The sequence below is a fragment of the Chiloscyllium punctatum genome, chromosome 15 (assembly GCF_047496795.1).
Source record: "Chiloscyllium punctatum isolate Juve2018m chromosome 15, sChiPun1.3, whole genome shotgun sequence".
In the NCBI taxonomy this organism is placed as follows: Eukaryota; Metazoa; Chordata; class Chondrichthyes; order Orectolobiformes; family Hemiscylliidae; genus Chiloscyllium; species Chiloscyllium punctatum.
The window spans coordinates 79,946,595-79,966,350 of NC_092753.1; the positions used below are offsets into that span (position 1 = coordinate 79,946,595).

The window sequence follows — 19,756 nt, forward strand, 5'->3', positions numbered from 1 at the left end:
TGTGAACAGGGTTGAGACTCCACAATGATCTTGAAACTTTGAAATTTGAAAGATTCTGCCTGAAGAGATATAACTGAGACAAACCATAGTAGGACAGTAGGCTTTCTTCTCTAAAGGACAATGAACCTCTGGTGATTTGATAATGGTCTCACTACTTAGCTTCGTGGTGCTTTTTATTGTTAATATTTTTATTTCCATCTCCAGATAAATGGAATTCATAGTAAAATTGTCATAATTAATTTTAACTTGCATTCCCTGGATTATCCGTTCAACTGTTTGGATTATTAGTCCACTACTGTACACTACTACTGTGAATATGTTCAAAGGAGCAGAAAACTGGAAGCTTCGAGAGGTCAAATTTGTAACTGATCTAGGGATAAATGAGCGTAGTCCCAAAAGTTAAATGCATACCATTAATCACCAGTTTCACATACACAATCTTTCCAGTAAGTGTCTGCTCCAAATTTTGTATATTATGTGTCCACTAATGTAAAGCTAAAATCAGTAATTGCTACATACTGTAGTTGGATAATATAAAAATAGAAAACTGAATAATTTAACTGTTTAAAATCATAGACTTGCATTTAGAGGAACCATAAAAGCATTTAAAAACAGATGTTCAGATTAGAAAGGAAACAATCAAGCATTGCCCTGGAATTATGCCTTTCTACACTGTTTTCCAGATTTTGTCTTTGTCAGAAATGTTTCTCCCTAGTACTTTGAAGCTGGAATACCACAGCCTTTATTGTTCAGCTCTGCTTTGGGAAGTTTTCTTTGAAAAGGAAAGCTCTCTTCCTGTCCTGGGCCAGTAATTGCAATTATTTCTTCCAAAATAAGCATAGCCTTTTAGCATTCAAGTTTAAAAAACATACCAGTGGGTTTGCTTATTCCAATTAGAAGACAATTCCTAAATTTGACAGTGGATATCTGTTTCAAATTACTTCAAGCATATTTTTGCAAGGTTTGTGAAGGTTTGTAGCTCAGGTTGAGGTTTAGGGTGTAGGTTTGCTCGCTGATCTGTAGGTTTGATATCCAGACGTTTCATTACCTGGCTAGGTAACATTAGTGGCGACCTCCAAGTGAAGCAAAGCTGTTGTCTTCTGCTTTCTATTTATATCTTTCTCCTGGATGGGGTTCCTGGGGTTTGTGGTGATGTCATTTCCTGAGGGATTGATAGATGGCATCTCGGTCTATGTGTTTGTTTATGGCATTGTGGTCAGAGTCCCAGGCCTCTAGGAACTCTCTGGCATGTCTTTGCTTAGCCAGTCCCAGGATAGATGTGTTGTCCCATTCGAAATGGTGTTTTTTTTTTCATCCGTGTGTAGGGCTACGAGGGAGAGAGGGTCGTGTCTTTTTGTGGCGAGCTGGTGTTCGTGTATCCTGGTGGCTAGCTAACTTCCTGTTTGTCCTACGTAGTGTTTGTGGCAGTCCTTGCATGGAATTTTGTAAATGACGTTGGTTTTGTCCATGGGTTATACTGGGACCCTCTCTCCCTCATAGCTCTACACACGGATGAAAAAAACCGCCATTTTGACTAGGACAACATACCTATCCTGGGACAGGCTAAGCAAAGACATGCCAGAGAATTCCTAGAGGCCTGGCATTCCAACCACAACGCCATAAACAAACACATAGACCTAGATGCCATCTATCAACCCCTCAGGAAATGAACAGGAAATGACATCACCACAAACCCCAGGAACCCCATCCAGGAGAAAGATATAAATAGAAAGCAGGAGACAACAGCTTCGCCTCACTTGGAGGTCGCCACTGATGATGTTACCAAGACAGGTAATGAAACGTCTGGATATCAAACATACAGTTCAAGCATGTTTCCCTGCTTATAAAGATTAAGTTGACAATAATACAGTCATTTGTTTTGAAATATGATATTCTTTAAATATACTTTTTCAGTTGGACCAAAAGTGAGCTTCTTTAAGCCAAATGATGGAGTAGTTGGTAAGCAAATTCAAAACGTATTTGACATTTATGCCAAAGTTTTTTGAAATTCCAATGCTAATCTGGTCTCTGCACTGCCCATCTCATAGGTATTCTACCTTTGGATTGTAAAGAATCTGGACTTTCCAATACTCTGCTGGTTCACGAACACAGTCTTGGTAGGTATAGTACTGTAACATCAATTCCTTTTTCTTTAAGATGTATTTTGAGCGCTTGTGATTTTTAAAAAATATTTTTATGATTCTGGATTTTGGAGAATTTTGATTTTGAGCTGGGAACTGCAAGCTAAAAATTATTTTTGGGTAATTGTTTGTATTAAAAGGTAAACAGAACAAACTAGCTTTTATTTATTCATGAGGTCAAGCCTGGAAGTTAATTGCAGGTTGGTTCTTGACCAAAAGATTCTACTGACGTTTCATCATTGAGGAAGAGCATTATATTTAAACAGACAGCAGAAATTGGCCATTAGTGAGGTCAGTACCTGGGAATTTATTCAAGGCTGCAAAAGACCTTGTGCTCAAGCAGATGATACATGGTGAATGGTAACTGGCACTTCATGAAGGAGACAGAAAGTCTGTTAGGGAGCGGTCAGAGTTTGAATTGAGTTTGGACTGTGTTTTGAGGGAAAAAGAATCTGACTGTTGATGCAACGGCATAAAGATTTAAAATCTCCATGCCAAACCTCACATGAGCAGCTCTTGGAAGCTCAGGGAATAGACAACTAAGTTATAAATATTGATGCCGTCATCTGCATGAATGTAAAGGTGACACTAATTGACATCTTCAGAAAATCAACCAAGAAGCCATCATCTTTTAGAATATTGAGTGCGATTCTTGTCACCCTTCTACAGTAAGCATGGTGTTTAAACGTGAGAGAGTGCAGTAAAGGTTTACAAGGATATTGCGAGGACTGAAGGGTTTGAGTTATAGGGAGAGACTGAATAGACTGGGGCGTTTTTCCCTCGAGTGTCAGAGATAAAGCGGTGACCTCATAGAAGTTTATAAAATCATGAGAGGCATGGATACATTGAGTAGTCAAGGTTTTTTTCCTTGGGTGGGCAAGTCCAAAACTAGTGGCCATTGATTTAAGATGAGAGGGGAAAGATTTAGAAGGCACGTGAGGGGTACCTTTTTCATGCAGAGAAGGTGCATGTGTGGAACGAGCTGCCAAAGAAAGTGGTGGAAGCGGGTATAGGAAGAGTACAGAGGGAAATGAGCCAAATGCTAGCAGATGGGACACAGGTCAAATTCAGGTGGCCTGGTCAGTGCAGACAAGTTGGACCGAAGGGTCTCTTTCCATGCTGTATTACTCTGTGAATCTCTGCCAAAGGAACAGTATATCGTAAAATAACTACAGGAGTCTGAATAGTTCTGTTATTTTCTTTATCTTTTGCTTGTTGGCCTGTCCTTTGTGTAAATGGAGCTGAAAACAATGATTGCTGAATTTCAAGTGTTATGGACTAGACCAGACCCCCTCAAAATGTGTTAAAAGGTTGGCTCAGACCCAACCTCTTCTTATATTAAACGTAGATGTGAAGTATCGGTTCCAGATGTGATGTGACTGTTCAATCTATGACATTAAGCAAAACAATGATTTTTACCTAATTTATGTAAACACTATACTTAAAATACAAGCAGAAGAAAAAAGAATTTAGAATAACAACTATTGGAAAGCTTAATCGAGTAATAGACGCAGTACCTATTACTAATGAACAATTTCAATGTAGTAATATTCCGTAAACACACCCCGTTAGCAAAAAGACAAATTCAGATGTAGAGTTTTACGTGCAGTTCTCTAATTCAGGAGGAAACAACATCATTTACTGAAGCTTCCAACTCTTCTTTGACCCCAAACAGCTTCTGACTGCTACAGTTTAAAAGAAAAACTAGAAAGTCTGGTCTGTGAGAGCTGGCCACTCCCATTCAAACTGCTTCTGTTGTTTCAACCTTTTAAAAACAACCTAAAGCTCTCCTAAATTATTTACTTAAGTCTTTTTTAATAGTTCTTCACCTCTACCTTTGCAACCTCTCTTTCTTAAAAACGAGGACAAAATAATAACCTTTTAAAAGTGACAACATCATCACAAAAGCATAGGCCAATTAGATTACTTTGTCATTTAATTTTTGCTGTGCTGAAGTACTGTTAATAACTTAAACAAAAGACTTGGCAATTTATAAAGTAGTGTCTGCAGTTGATTGTTCACAAAGTCTAGGATTGGCTGTTCAGAAAGCCCAAAATGACCTTTGAGGTCACTTCTAAGGGTTTTTTAAAGAGTTTAAATTTTAAACTCTTTAATACAGCAGTAGAAAGGCTGATTTAGTTCGGATGTCTGTCTCAATATAGTAACAATGTGGACCATATCCTGATGTGGGCAGATAAGTGGCAAGCAACATTTATGCAATCCAAGTACCAGGCAATGAGCTTCTCCAATAAAGAATCTCACCATTACACTTTGATGTTTAAGGGTATTGCCATCTTTGATCAACGGGCAGCAGGGTGGCTCAGTGGTTAGCACTGCTGCCTCACTGCACCAAGGTCCCAGGTTCGATTCCAGCCTTGGGTGACTGTCTGTGTGGAGTTTGCATGTTCTCCCCGTGTCTGCGTGGGTTTCCTCCGGGTGCTCCGGTTTCCTCCCACAGTCCAACGATGTGCAGGCCATGCTAAATGCCCATAGTGTTGGGTGTATTAGTCGGGGTAAATGTAGGGGAATGGGTCTGGGTGGCTTGCTCTTCGGAGGGTCGGTGTTGGGCCAAAGGGCCTGTTTCCACACGGTAGGGAATCTAATCTAAAGAATCTAATCATTCTGGGGGCTACCATTGATATGAAACTTAATTGGACTAGCCATGTGAATACTGTAGCTACAAGAGCAGATCACAGCAAATAACTTGCCTCCTGACATCCAGGGCATGTCCATCTACAAAGTACAGTCAGGAGTATCATGGAAGCTGCCCACTTGCTTGGATGAATGCAGCTCCAAAAACACTGATTCAAGAAACTTAACATCCAGGACAAAGCAGCCAGCTTTACTGGCAATGCTTCCAGGCCATCCATTCCCTCACTATCAACACTTAGTTGTTGTGTATGCCACTGCAAAAGGAGCTTCGCCTCGGTAAGCTTTGCACGGTTAGGAGGGAGAAATTACACCCAGAGTGAGACATAGCCTGAGTGAAGATATAGTGCAGACAAAACGGAAATTGCCAGAAAAACTCTGCAAGTCTGGCAGTATCTGTGGAGAGAAATCAAATTTCATGTTTCTTGCAAGGTTACAGGACCGGAAATGTTAACTCTGATTTCTCATCTTGAAAGGGTCACTTCTGTTTCTAATTTTCAGCATCCATAGTTCTTTGTTTTTTTTCTGTATAGTTTGGAGAATTTGCAGGCAGCGTAAGAATTGAATTAGTAAATCATTTGTCATTTTAAAAGTTTAAAATTCAGGAGCCTAATGAAAAGGTTAATAAGGTAGCTGACTGAGGGACAGGTATTAGTCAACACCTGAAGTATGAATGGGTGTTAATTACTATTGAAGTTTAACTATGATTTGAAGATGCCGGTGTTGGACTGGGGTGTACAAAGTTAAAAATCACACAACACCAGGTTATAGTCCAACAGGTTTAATTGGAAGCACACTAGCTTTCGAAGCGACGCTCCTTCATCAGGTGATTGTTAACTAGTATGAGTCATCTCAGCACACTTCACCTCTATTTAAGAGGGCCTGTTGAAAGCAGACAATCTGAAAGGAGAGATCACCTCCAGAGTAAGACACAGCCTGAGTGAGTACAGTATACATCTCAACAAGTTGGATGCAAGATGTAAGAGCTACTTTTTACTTGCTTTTTTTGTGGCTCATAGTTTTTAAGGTTTTTTCCACCAGGCTAAATTGAAGCCCAGGATGAGAGGGCCAGCACCAAAGAGTTAGAGTACACATAAACGTAAATTAATTGGTTCATGATAGCTATTAATTTGACTGTATTATAGGTTACTTTCAGGTTGAAGGTAAATAGGGGAAATATTTACTTACTACAAAGTAAAGAAAAGTCCACAATTTTTCAAAATCGAATTAAGAACAAGCAACTGTGACAGCAATACTGAGCCAGGCAATATATTGTAACTGCATGATGTGGGAGCTAATGGACTCTATTTGTAGTTCATAGTGACCACATCTGTAGCCGGTATTGGTTGCTTGAGGAACTCCAGCGCACTGTTGATGAGCTGAGTTTGGCTTTCAAACACTGAGACACAGGGAGGGGCAGAGTTACCTGGATGCTGTGTTTCAGGAGTGTTACGACACTGGGTAAACCCTCCTTCTAAATTTAAAACCAGCAACATAGAAAAGATTTATCCCGTGCAGGAATCTGTAAAAATTCGAGTGACCAAGAACTATTTAAAGTAAAAATTAACAACTTTAAGTATAACAGAGAATAATTAACTAAGCACTATTTCCTCTAACCTATCTTTTACCTTGCCTGCTATAATACTAGTCTGATAAAACTCCCAATTAAGATTTACAAAACCACACTTCTTATCTTAAAACCAGGCAGCTTTCGTTCTTCTATTCGGATCTTCTTATGTCGTCTTCTTCTTAGAATTTCTGCGTCACAGATTACTGATCGACAAGGTATTTTTAAGAGAGCTATTTTCAGGCTGTCTGTTTACATGCTGGGCATGTCAGTTCTCCTACCGACTGTTCACCTTCCCCAGTCTTATACCCCCAAAGCATCAGACTGGCTTTTAAGATTGTCAATGTACTCAATTCAAACTGGATTGTAGTTTGATATATTTCAAAATATAATTTAAGCTGGCCAAATTCAAATTTGTTTTTGTCTCTAGGCAACAAGCTAATCGAGTTGTTTGACCAAGTGTAACATTGTTGCATTATTGAGAACACTTGGTGCTGTGTCCAGTAGTTCTGCTGCTTTTAACTCTCTTAAAGTACACCCATATCTTCATAACAGGAGTGTGTGCAGATGAGTGAGACTGTTAGAAGGATCCAAGAGGTTGTCCTGAAGGAGCCTCAGCCCTTGAACTTATCTAACAGGTTTGAGATTCTTGCTCCCTCTTGGACAAGGATGAGCAAACTGACTTTAGCCCTGTGGTACAGGGAGCCATTTAAGACGGGGGGAATAAAGAAAAATGTAGATGTAATGGCACAATATAATCAGGGGAGTACACTCTGCTCTCTGCGGCCAGGGTTGAGAATCCCAAAAGCTGTGTTGCCTGCTTGGTGCCCACATTCAGGATATCTCCTCTGGGCTGCAGAGGAACTTGGGTAGGAGAGGACAATCCAGTTGTCATGGTCCCTGTAGGTACCAATAATGCATGTAGAAAGCAAAAAGAGGTCCTACTGAGGGAATATGGGCAGCTCAGGGCTAAATTGAAAGGCAGACCCAAAATCTCTGGATTCCGAGCGGAGTTACTAGCTAACTGACACATGGTCAATGAAATTAAAGCAATAAATATGTGGCTTAAAGACTGATGTGACAAGAATGGAAAATTATGGAAGAAGTTAAAGTGGGAAGGGTTTGGCAGAGATTATTAACATTTCCAGAATAGGAAATAGGACAGAGAGTATAGAAAGAGTCAGAAATATAACTTCAGGCACAGCAGATAAGGAGACAACTGAGAAGGGAGGCAGTCAATGGTGAAGTGAGGGTGTTGCATTTAAATGTATATGGAACAAGGTAAATGAGCTTGTAGCACAGGTTAAAATTGGCAGATATGATATTATGGGGATTACAGAGATGTGGCTGTAAAGGGATCACAGCTAGGAACTAAATATCCAAGGATACACGTTCGAAAGAGAGGACAGGCAAATAGGTGAGGGGCGGTTGCCTTGTTCGTAAGAATTGAAATTAGGTCGACAACAAGAAGTGATATAAAGTCAGAAGGCATAGAATCTGTGTTGGAAGAACTGAGGAACCACAAAGGCAAAAGGACCGTGAGAGTTGCTAGGCCTCCTAGCAACAGTCAGGATGTGGGGCAGAAAATCCTTCGGAGTTTTGCCTGCACTTCCACACACGTTGTCTACACTACCCGTTGCTCCTGATGTCTCCTTGACATTGGGGAGACCGGACGCCAATGTGCAGAACACTTCAGAGAACATCTCTGGAACACCCGCACCAACCAACCCCACCATCCCGTGGCTGAAAACTTTAACTCCCCTCCCACTCTGCCATGGACATGCAGGTCCTGGGCCGCCTCCACCACCAAACCTTAACCACCCGACGACTGGAGGAAGAAAGACTTAACTTTTGCCTTGGGACCCAGCCACCACATAGGATCAATGTGTATTTCACCAGTTTTCTCATTTCCCCTCCCTCTAACTTATCCCAGTTCCAACCTTCCAACTCAACACTGCCCCATCCTGCCTGTCCAACTTCCTTCCCATCCATCTGCCCCACCCTCCTCTCCGACATATCATCTCCAACCCTTCCTTCATCTACCTATCACATTATCAGCTACCTTTCCCAACCTCATCCCTTTCCCATTTATCTCTCAGTTCCCTTGGGCCACAAGCCTCATTCCTGGTGACATTTCTTGTGTTAGCCCTTCAATTCTCCTCTGATGCTGCCTGACCTGTGCTTTTCCAGCACCACATTCTCGACTCTGACCTCTAGCATCTGTAATCCTCACTTTCTCTCTTGCGTTAATGTATCCAGAAATTTCCCTCACAGCGCCAGAGACCTGGGTTCAATTCCTGCCTCAGGCAACTGTCTGTGTGGAGTTTGCACATTCTCCCCGTATCTGCGTGGGTTTCCTCCGGGTGCTCCGGTTTCCTCCCACAATCCAAAACTGTGCAGGTTAGGTGAATTGGCCATGCTAAATTGCCCGTAGTGTTAGGTGAAGGGGTAAATGTAGGGGACTCGGTCTGGGTGGGTTACGCTTCGGCGGGTCGGTGTGGACTTGTTGGGCTTAAGGGCCTGTTTCCACACTGTATGTAATCTAATCTAATAAAAAATAATTTAGGAACCAGAAAGGCACTTTGCAGCATGGCTTTGTATGGGAAGCTCATGTCTCACAAACTTGATTGGGTTTTTGGAGGAAGTGGCAAGGCCTATGATAAGGTCCCTCATGGCAGGCTGATTTTTTTTTTCAACGTAAAATCACGTGATCTACGGTGAGCTGTAAGATGGATACAGAACTGGCTTGGTCATAGAAGATAGAAGTGGTGGAACAGTGTTTTTCTGACAGGAGATTTGTGAACAGTGGTGTTCTGGGATCAGGATAGGGATTCCTGTTGTTTGTCACGTATATAAATGATTTGGAGAGAATGTAGATGGCTTGATTTGTAGCCTTGTGGAGACATCAAAGGTTGAGGGAGCTGCAGAGAGTGAACACTTGGTTTGTTTTCACTTGAACAGCGAAGGAGGAGGAGCAACCTGAAAGAAGTTTACAAAGTCACGAGACCTGGTTAGTCTGAATCTTTTTTTTTCTCCCCAGGGAGAGAACTGTCAATTACTCGGGGACATAGTTTTAAGACAGAAAGGGGGTGGTGGGGGACTAAGTTTAAAGGAGATGAGAGGTAGGTTTTTGCACAGAGGATGATAAGCACCTGGAATGCACTACCAGAGCAGGTGGTGGAGGTGGATACAACAGCAATGTTTAAGACGCATCCTAACAAATACATGAATACAGGGATTAGAGGACACGGACTGGGTGTACGCAAAAGGTTTGGAAGGGCATCATTTATTGGCCCAGCCTTGGTGGGTTGAAGGACCTATTCGTATGTTGTACAGTTTTTTGTTCTGTGTTCTTTGTTATTACAGTTATCTTGGAGGATTTCAATATGCAGGTGGACAGGGAAAATCAGATCAGTATTGGATCTCGAGAAAACATTCACAATATCTACAAGATGTCTTTTTTGGAAACACGCTATTCTGGATTTGTTGATGTGTCATGAGGCAGAGTTCTGTTAAGGAGCTTAAGGTCAAGGAACTCCCAGGGGGCAGTGACCGTGATAAGATAGAATTCAGTTTGAAAGGGAGAAGCTGGAATCAGATGTAATGATGTCACAGTTGAATAAAGGTAATTACAAAGACATGAGGGAGGAGCTGGCCAGAGTTAACTGGAAGAGGAACCTCGCAGGGCAGATAGTGGAGCAACAATGGCAGGAATTTGATGATAATTCAGGCAGTACAGCAGAAATTCATCCCAAGGAAGAAGACATGTACAGAAGCGGCAACCATAGTTGGCAATGGAAGTCAGGGACAGCATAAAAGCAAAAGAAAAAGCATACCATGTGCTGAAGATTAGTACAAATACAGTGGATTGGGAAGCTTTTAACAACCAGCAGTGGATAACCAAAAAAGCAATAAGGGGAGAAGATGAAATATGAGAATAAGTTTGCTAATAATATTTTTTAAAATTGTAAGATTTATATTAGATATAAAAGGTAACAGATAGGAAAGAGTGAACGTAGGACCACTGGAAAACAAGGCTGGAAAAGTAGCAATGGCAGAGGACATGTGAAGATACTTTGCATCAGTCTTCACAGAGGAAAACACCAACAACATATCAGGACATCACCCCGTTCAAAATGGAAGAGGGGCAGAAGACCGGAAACTGTAGACCAGTTAGCCTGACCTCGATCGTTGGTAAGCTTTTTAGAGTCCGTTATTAAGGATGAGATAGTGAGAACTTCGAAATACATGGGAAAATCAGACTGAGTCAGCACAGTTTCATCAAGGGAAGCTCATGCCTGACAAGCCTGTAAGAAGTCTTGAAAAGGTTACAAACAAATTAGACCAAGGGGAGCCAGTGGACGTGATCTCTTTGCATTTCCAGATGGTCTTTGACAAGGTGCCATGTAGTATGATGCGAAATAAGTTGACAGCCCATGTTGTTTGGGACAGGTTACTGGCATGGATAGAGGATTGGCTGACTGGCAGAAGGCAGAGAATAGGGATGAAGGGGTCGTCTTCAGGATGGCAGCCAATGACTAGAAGGGGTCCATGCTGGGATCACAACTATTCACATTTTACATTGTATGGGTGAAGGAACTGGTCACGTTGTTGCTCAGTTTGCAGGTGACACAAAGATAGATAGAGGGGCAGGTAGTGTTAATGAAGAGGCCAGGCTGCAGAAAGATTTGGCCAAACAAGGAGAGTGGGCAGAAAAGTGGCAGCTGGAATATAGTGGGAAAGTGTGATAGGAAAACTAGAGGCGTCGGGGCAGCAGAGTGCTTCACACCATTGCCTCAGTAGCAGGGGCCTGGTTTCGATTTCAGCCTTGGGTGACTGTCAGTGGAGAATTAGCACATTTTTCCCTGTGTCTACATGCTTCCTCTGAGTGCTTGAATTTCTGCCACAGTCCAAAAATGTGCAGGTTAGGTGGCTTGGACATGCAAAAAAAAACTTGCCCTGTGGTGTCCAGGATGTGCAGGTTAAGTAAATTAGCTGTGGTAAAAACATCCTTATTTAGGATTACAGGAATGGGGTGGGATTGTGGTGGTCATCGGAGGGTTGCTGCAGATTAGATGAGCCGAATGGCCTCTTCCTGCACTGTAGGGATTCTGTGATTATTTTCTAATTGGAAAGACTTCTGAAACCTGAAGCACAAAATGTCTAAGGAGCACTAAATCAGAATCCTCTTTTGGTTAACATACAGATCCAGTTGGCAGTTAAGGGAAATGCAATGTTAGCATGCATTTCAAGAAGGCAAGAGTAGAAGAGCAGAAATGGACGGTTGAAGCTGCATAAAGCTCTGATCAGACTGTGTTTGCAATATTGAGAGAAGTTTTGGATCCCATATCTAAGCAAAGAACGAGGGTAGGTCCGATCAAGGACAGTAGTGGGAGACTGTGTATTGAGTCGGAAGAGATAGGAGAGGTCTTGAACAAGTACTTCTCTTCAGTATTTACGAACGAGCGGGACCGTATTGTTGAAGAGGAGAGTGTGAAACGGACTGATAAGCTAGAAGAGATACCTGTTAGGAAGGAAGATGTGTTGGACATTTTGAACAACTTGAGGATAGACAAGTCCCCCGGGCCTGACGGGATATATCCTAGGATTATGTGGGAAGCAAGAGAGGAAATTGCAGTACCGTTGGCAGTGATCTTCTCGTCTTCACTGGCAACGGGGGTGGTACCAGGGGACTGGAGAGTAGCGAATGTTGTGCCCCTGTTCAAAAAAGGGAATAGGGATAACCCCGGGAATTACAGGCCAGTTAGTCTTACTTCTGTGGTCGGCAAAGTAATGGAAAGGGTACTGAGGGATAGGATTTACGAGTATCTGGAAAGACACTGCTTGATTAGGGACAGCCAGCACGGATTTGTGAAGGGTAGGTCTTGCCTTACAAGTCTTATTGAATTCTTCGAGGAGGTGACCAAGCATGTGGATGAGGGTAGAGCAGTGGATGTAGTGTACATGGATTTTAGTAAGGCATTTGATAAGGTTCCCCATGGTAGGCTTATGCAGAAAGTCAGGAGGCATGGGATAGAGGGAAATTTGGCCAATTGGATAGAAAACTGGCTAACCGGTCGAAGTCAGAGAGTGGTGGTAGATGGTAAATATTCAGCATGGAGTCCAGTTACAAGTGGAGTTCCGCAGGGTTCAGTTCTGGGTCCTGTGCTGTTTGTAAGTTTTATTAATGACTTAGATGAGGGAGTCGAAGGGTGGGTCAGTAAATTTGCAGATGATACGAAGATAGGTGGAGTTGTGGACAGTGAGGAGGGCTGTTGTCGGTTGCAGAGGGACTTAGATATGATGCAGAGCTGGGCTGAGGAGTGGCAGATGGAGTTCAACCCTGCCAAGTGTGAGGTTGTCCATTTTGGAAGAACAAATAAGAATGCGGAATACAGGGTTAATGGTAGGGTTCTTAGTCAGGTGGAGGAACAGCGGGATCTTGGGGTCTATGTACATAGATCTTTGAAGGTTGCCACTCAGGTGGATAGAGTTTGTAAGAAGGCCTATGGAGTATTATCGTTCATTAGCAGAGGGATTGAATTCAAGAGTCGTGAAGTGATGTTGCAGCTGTACAGGACTTTGGTTAGGCCACATTTGGAGTACTGTGTGCAGTTCTGGTCGCCTCACTTTCGGAAAGATGTGGAAGCTTTGGAGAGGGTGCAGAGAAGATTTACCAGGATGTTGCCTGGAATGGAGAGTAGGTCGTACGAGGATAGGTTGAGAGTTCTCGGCCTTTTCTTGTTGGAACGGCGAAGGATGAGGGGTGACTTGATAGAGGTTTATAAGATGATCAGAGGAATAGATAGAGTAGACAGTCAGAAACTTTTTCCCCGGGTACAACAGAGTGTTACAAGGGGACATAAATTTAAGGTGAAGGGTGGAAGGTATAGGGGAGATGTCAGGGGTGGGTTCTTTACCCAGAGAGTGGTGGGGGCATGGAATGCGCTGCCCGTGGGAGTGGTAGAGTCAGAATCATTGGCGACCTTTAAGCGGCATTTGGATAGGTACATGGATGGGTGCTTAATCTCGGTTAGAAGTTCGGCACAACATCATGGGCCGAAGGGCCTGTTCTGTGCTGTATTGTTCTATGTTCTATGTGCTAGTGCTGGAGGGGTTCCAGAGGAGATTTACAAGAATGGTCCTATGGATGAAGGACTTGTCATTTGAGGAACAATTGAGGATTCTGAATCTGTACTTGACGGAGTTTAGAAGGATGAGGGGGAATGTGATTGAAATTTACGGAATGCTGAAGAGTCTGCGTATAATGGATGCAGAGAAGATATTTTCACTAGAAGAAGAGCCTAGGACATAAGGGCACAGCCTCCATGAAGGGACTACTCTTTAGAACTGAGATAAGGAATTTCTTCATCCAGAGGATGGTGAATCTGTGGCAGTCATTGCAGCTGAGGGCTGTGGAGGCCAAGTTATTGAGTGTATTTAAGTCAGAGATACATAGGTTTTGATTAATAAGGGCATCAGGGGTTAAGGGGATAAGGCAGGAGAATAGGGTTGAAAAACATATCAGCCATGATCGGATGGTGGAACAACCATCTTGGGCAGAAAGGCCTAATTTTGCTCCTCTGTCTTACGGTCAACTGATCTAAGGAGGGCATTTTGCCCAAGATACCTCCAGCTAATGAAATGAGCTTCATTACGAGAGCCAATCTCCTGCTTTTTTCCTCGTAATCTTACACATTATTTTTATTCAACTAAACACCCAATGCCCACTGGAATGTCTTAATTGAACCTGCATCTACCACTCTTCCAGGCAGTGAAGTGCAGTACCATCAACAAGATATCTTACTTTAGAGTCATACGGCATGGAAACAGGCTCTTTGATACAACTCGTCCATGCTGACCAGGTTTCCTAAATTTCTTATACAAGTCATTTCAGAAATGTACTGAGCCTCCATCTTCAACCCATGACCACTATTATTTTGTACAAGAGCAGCAGGTGCATGGGAACACCACCATCTGCAAGTTTCCCTCCAAATCATGCACCATACTGACTTGAAAATATATCACCATTCCTTTATTGTTGCTGGTTCAAAATCCTGGAACTCTTGTGTTGTGACTTTTTGAGTGTCCCTACACTAATTGGAGCACTTCTCAAAGGCATCTTCACAAGGGCCAATAAATGCTAACTGACTCAGTGACTTCCACATCCCATGAATGAATAGAAAGGAGTATGCTAAAACATAAAACCCAATTTATTCCATATGCTCTTTTTACCTGTCCAAGTATTAGATAAACAAATCTGTCCATAACTTTCGCTTGAAGTGTCACTTTTATACATTCTGATCAAAGATTTAATTGCATGCTAAGAGTTCTGAGTATACAGATACAGTAACAAGTACACCACATGGAAAATCCCATGATGTTGGAGGTTGTACTGTATTCTAATCAATTTGGTTGAAATTGCATGGACCTGTTTCATGTGTGAATGATGGGTAGGCAATAACTCCTGGACATATACCACGTCTTAAATTGGTACGCCCATTTATTGCAGGGCTACTCTTCTCTGTAGTATTCAACATTGCAATGAAAGATGCATTTATAGAAAAAAATGAGGTAGTTGTGTAAAGAGAAAATCTGAAAGGTGTCATGAAATAGCAGCAGTAACTGAAGACGTGCTGGAGGGGTTAATGGATAAATGTACCAAGATTACCACAAGTAATTATCTGGGACATTTAGAAAAGTCAAGGAAGAAGTCGCTCTGCTGACAAAAATATTTTAAAACAGGACGTGAACAATATAAAGTAAGATCAACTTGGTGGCACAGCGGTTCACTGGTTAGCACTGCTGCCTCACAGCACCATGTAACCAGGTTTGATTCCAGCCTCGGGTGACTGGCTGTGTGGAGTTTGCACATACTCCCTGTGTCTGCATGGGTTTCCTCCACGTGGACTGGTTTGCTCCCTCAGTCCAAAGATGTGCAGGTTAGATGAATTGGTCATGCTAAATTGCCTATTCCATTAGGTGCATTAATCGGAGCAAATGTAGGGAAATGAGTCTAGGTGGGTTACTCTTCAGAGGGTCAGTATTGACTTGTTGGGCTGAAAGGCCTGTTTCCACACTGTAAGGAATCTATCCTAATCTAATCAAACTTAAATTATGACAATTTTTGAACTTGAGGGAATAAATATATAAAAATAATCTTTACTCTAATATTCTCTCAATGTAACAAGAGCCCAAACATTTTTTATTATATGTTCAGATTTATTTTGAAAATGAAAGCTCTGTCCTAATAAAGCTGTTATCTGTCTGACTTTATTTTTAAACGGAGGATGAAAAAAGTGAACATTTTCATTCTTCCAGTTTCTGGACGCCACCTCGCAGCTGTAATCCATCAGTACAGCTATAGTGTTCCTAACTAAATTAAGGCCTTCACATATAGAGTTAATTGCATAGATTCTGTGTTTATACACACGCTATCAGCACATTTTCTGGTTGGATAGCCATGATTTCTATGACAATCACCAGAGGCCCTGCAGTAATTGGCTATTGCTGTGGAAATTGTGAAAAGCTAAATAGGGCAAAAATGCAGCAACACTCATACCCAAAATACCACATGTGGGTGATCAGCATTGTAATAAATTGTTTCTTTTTTAATGCACCGTTTGTAATTTTAACCCATGATGTGTCTTTTGAAGCCAAGAGTCTCTGCAGTTGTGGTTGAAGCTCAACACCGTGTTTTCCTGTTTGATTTGTTAAAAACGTCTCAGAATGATTTCTCCATAAACCTTAAAGTACTATAGAACTATATTAATATTAGGCTATTGCAATCATCTTTACGTATGCATGCGCGGGCTCACGCGCACACACTCTCACACACGCGCTCTCTCTCTCTCTCTCTCTGTCTGTAGTGAATGGCTTTTGCGACATCTCCACCTTCAGACATATTTCCACATTTACCTCATCATTACTTTAGTCCCTGCCTCTACACTTACGTGCCATAACATTTAAGGTTTAGGAGCATAAATGCACCATTTGGCCCATCAAGTCTGATCCGCACTCAGTTAGATCGTGTCTGATTTCATAATCCTGAACTCTATTTTCCTGCCTTATTTCATATGGGGATATCCCAATCTCATTGATTCCCTGACTGATCAAAAGTCTGTCTGTCTCAGTTTTGAATATACCAAATGACCCAGTCTCAACAGCCTCTGTATAATACAGTAAAGAATTGCGCAGATTCAGTACTCTCTGAAAGATGAAATTCTTCCTTCAATGTGTGACCCCTTATTCTGAGATTATGCCCTTTCTCCTTAAACTTTTCCACAAGAAGAAGGAACTTTTCTGTATCTACCCTGCTGAGGCCCCGGTGAAACTTGTGTGTTTCAATAAGACCTCCCCTCGTTATTTTCAACTCCACTGAGTACAGGCCCAACCTACTCAACTTCACCTCATTCAAAAAGAAATCTCTCCAGGCTCAGGGTGAACCTAGTGAACCTTTTCTAAGGTCTCCAATGCTAGTATATCATTCCTTAGATGATTTTTACTTTCTAAATCTGTGTCTGAAAAGAAAGTAGAACATGTCAAACAATGCAAAAAAGAGAATTATTTATATTAATTTGCATTTATCTACTATTTTCTTCTAACGTATTGGTTTTCAAATGCAGTAAAGAAACCTGAAAACGTGAGCTGGGTGGATGCTGCAGGGACTATTTGTGATGGATTGCGTGCATATATGGCCCTGCACACACACACTCATGTCAGTGCTGGGACAACTGTGTTAGTAATGGAAGGAGCAAACGTAAGTACTAATTAAACATCTGTTCGGTTAAGGTGCAAGATCTGGTGGCTTCACAAGTTAATAAGATTTATTCTCTTTCTTCTGAACCAATGTCATTTGCTGGTGCAGCATACTTGGAGAATTAAGATAATCCTATTCTCTGATGCAATATGAAGGTCTCAACTGTATAATTTTTTTGTTCGTCAGCCTTTTTCTTGAGAACTCAGTTTGATCTTTGCATGAAATCTGCTGTCATTTGTGGATGTGGTCTGATACTTAAACACTTCAGATGGTCTATGATTGAACTTGCTGATCCAATTTACCTCAGTTGTGTATCTGCTTTTGTCAATAGCCTCTTTGTCCCGATACAGTGGTTTCTTTATTATGTATTTAGACTGTTCCTATTCTGGAACATGGAGCATTTTGTGCTGTTATACTGTGAAATCAGCTTGCAAATATCTAAAACACTTTTTTTTTTTCTGTTCACAATTCTTTGGTTTTTTTTAATCGCCTTTAACACTGAAATTCTCCCATTGATGTCTAATCCTGCCTGTAGTGATCTAGGGATCTGTGATATACCCAATATTTGATTTGAAAAGGAATCTGTATACTGGTTTCAATATTATAATATGTTTAGTACAGAGTTTAGCTCCCAAGAAGCAAAAACCAGTCATAGTAGAAATAGACTAAGAGGGATTGATTGATAAAATAAGTAGCCTTTTAAAACCTTTATGGTATTTTCCTGTTTGGAAGAATTATTGTTAGTCTACAAATTGAGCAGTCTTAATATCTGATGGGACCATAGGACTGCTCTATGGTTCGAGGAAGAGGGGGAGAGATGATTGGTGGTGGTTTAATCTGAGAGTCAACATACCTCAGACAAGCGGAGAGGTGAGAAGAAGTGCCCTTCATGGTAACCTCAGCTGGTGCAAGAATTGAACACATTGTGTCTATTTCAAATTGTGCTTCAGTAAATAATCTGTTTACTACAACGTGTTATTGACTGACTAATATGTGCTTATGAATGTGGGTCAGTTGGGTCAGTTAGCTCAGTTGACTGGATAGTTGAGTTGTAATGCAGAGTGGGACCAATAGTATGGGTTCACTTCCCACAACAGCTGAGGTTAACCTGTGTCCTTCTCAAACTCTCTGCTCGCCTGAAGTTTGGTGACCCTCAGGGCAAAGCATCACGAGTCATCCCTGTCGATATGAGGGTGTAGCCTAGATTCCAGTAGTTGACTTTACCTTTATGCTTGCTGAACCCATTAACAAATTATGCAACAAATTCCACAAGCAAATATTCAGGTTTAGAAAGTGCTTCACAAGATTTAATTGCTAGGTATTCATATATATAGTTGAAGATAATTTTGAGGTTTTAGATCTGTTTTATGAAAAGCTTCCATGGTAAAAGAAATGAAATCCCTCAGTTAAATAACATTTATAATATCTTGTTTATGCTGAAAACTGCACTGAATGCTCATGTCAAATAAAGTTTATTTTTCCCCTTTTGGGAACATTTACCTGATGAATCAACACTGTGGTTTCACCATTTGCTCTTTCTTTGCAGGGAAGAAAGGATTGAAGCAAGCAATTAAAATGAAACTAAAATACTGAGTTGAGCTTGAATAAACTTTGTGGACAGTACAGCCTGAAGCACAATAGATAGCTTTTGCTACAAAATATGCGATAGTTAATATTAAATTCATAGAATGACAAATGCAGAAGTGCTTCAAATAAAGACAACCTTGATACTTATCAGCATATTGATAAAGTTCTCAAGTAAGAGCTCTTGAAGTATATTGATAGAGTTTAAAGTTCAGATGAAGTTAACAACTGACAACTTCATAGTGAATTATGAATGCATTTATTATCAATCATGATATATTTAACAGAATCCCTGTGGCAAATCATCCCAAACCTTTGAGGGTTTTTCTTATTGGCAACTATACTGGCTGATGCCACATCTAATTTGAACAAAAGCTCTGCAATTAACTTTTGATGTTGGTGATGATTCTTTTATCACTGAATTGTTTATAAGGTTTTCTTCCGTTGCTAATTAATATGTATATATGTATTCCTAATTGCCTTTGAACTGAGTGGCTCGCTAGGCTATCTTAAAAGACAGTTGAGAGATAGCCACATTGGTGTGAATCTGGAGGCCAGACCAAGTAAGGGTGGCACAGTTTCTTCTCTAAATGATATCTATGAACCTCATGGGTTTTTACAACAATCAGTGTCAGTTATCATGATCACAGCCACTGAGGCCTTTATATTGCAAATTGATTGCTTAACTTTAAATTCTACCAGTTACCTTGATGTGATTTGAATGGTTATTCCCTGAATATTAGCCTGGACCTCTGGATTACTAGTCACATGGTGCCGGAAAAAACCTAGCAGGTCAGGCAAAATCTGAGGACCTGAAGAAGGGTTACACTCAAAACGTCAACTCCCTTGCTCCTCCGTTGTTGCCTGACTTACTGTGCTCTTTCCATCACCACGATTTATTAACTGACTCTGGCATCTTCAGTCCTCACCATCTCCTAGTCGAGAGACATCATTCTGCCAACGCCTACCCCAGTTCATGTACAAACCTGTTAAAATTTATGTAAGATCTTGGCTGCCTCCTCAGGGTTCAAAGTCATAATGTGATCTCAAAATTTG

General features: G+C 41.3%; 1 protein-coding gene across 10 annotated transcripts in view; it reads left to right on the plus strand.

Moving 5' to 3' along the window:
- Positions 1 to 19,756, plus strand: part of cryzl1 (crystallin, zeta (quinone reductase)-like 1) — a 97,607-nt gene that overhangs the window by 16,644 nt on the left and 61,207 nt on the right. For all 10 annotated transcript variants that reach the window (XM_072585599.1, XM_072585606.1, XM_072585601.1 and 7 more), the window contains 3 exons: positions 1,915 to 1,959; positions 2,049 to 2,117; positions 16,983 to 17,116. In XM_072585599.1, the coding sequence (XP_072441700.1) occupies positions 1,915 to 1,959; positions 2,049 to 2,117; positions 16,983 to 17,116 (248 nt within the window). The remainder of the gene's footprint in view (positions 1 to 1,914; positions 1,960 to 2,048; positions 2,118 to 16,982; positions 17,117 to 19,756) is intronic.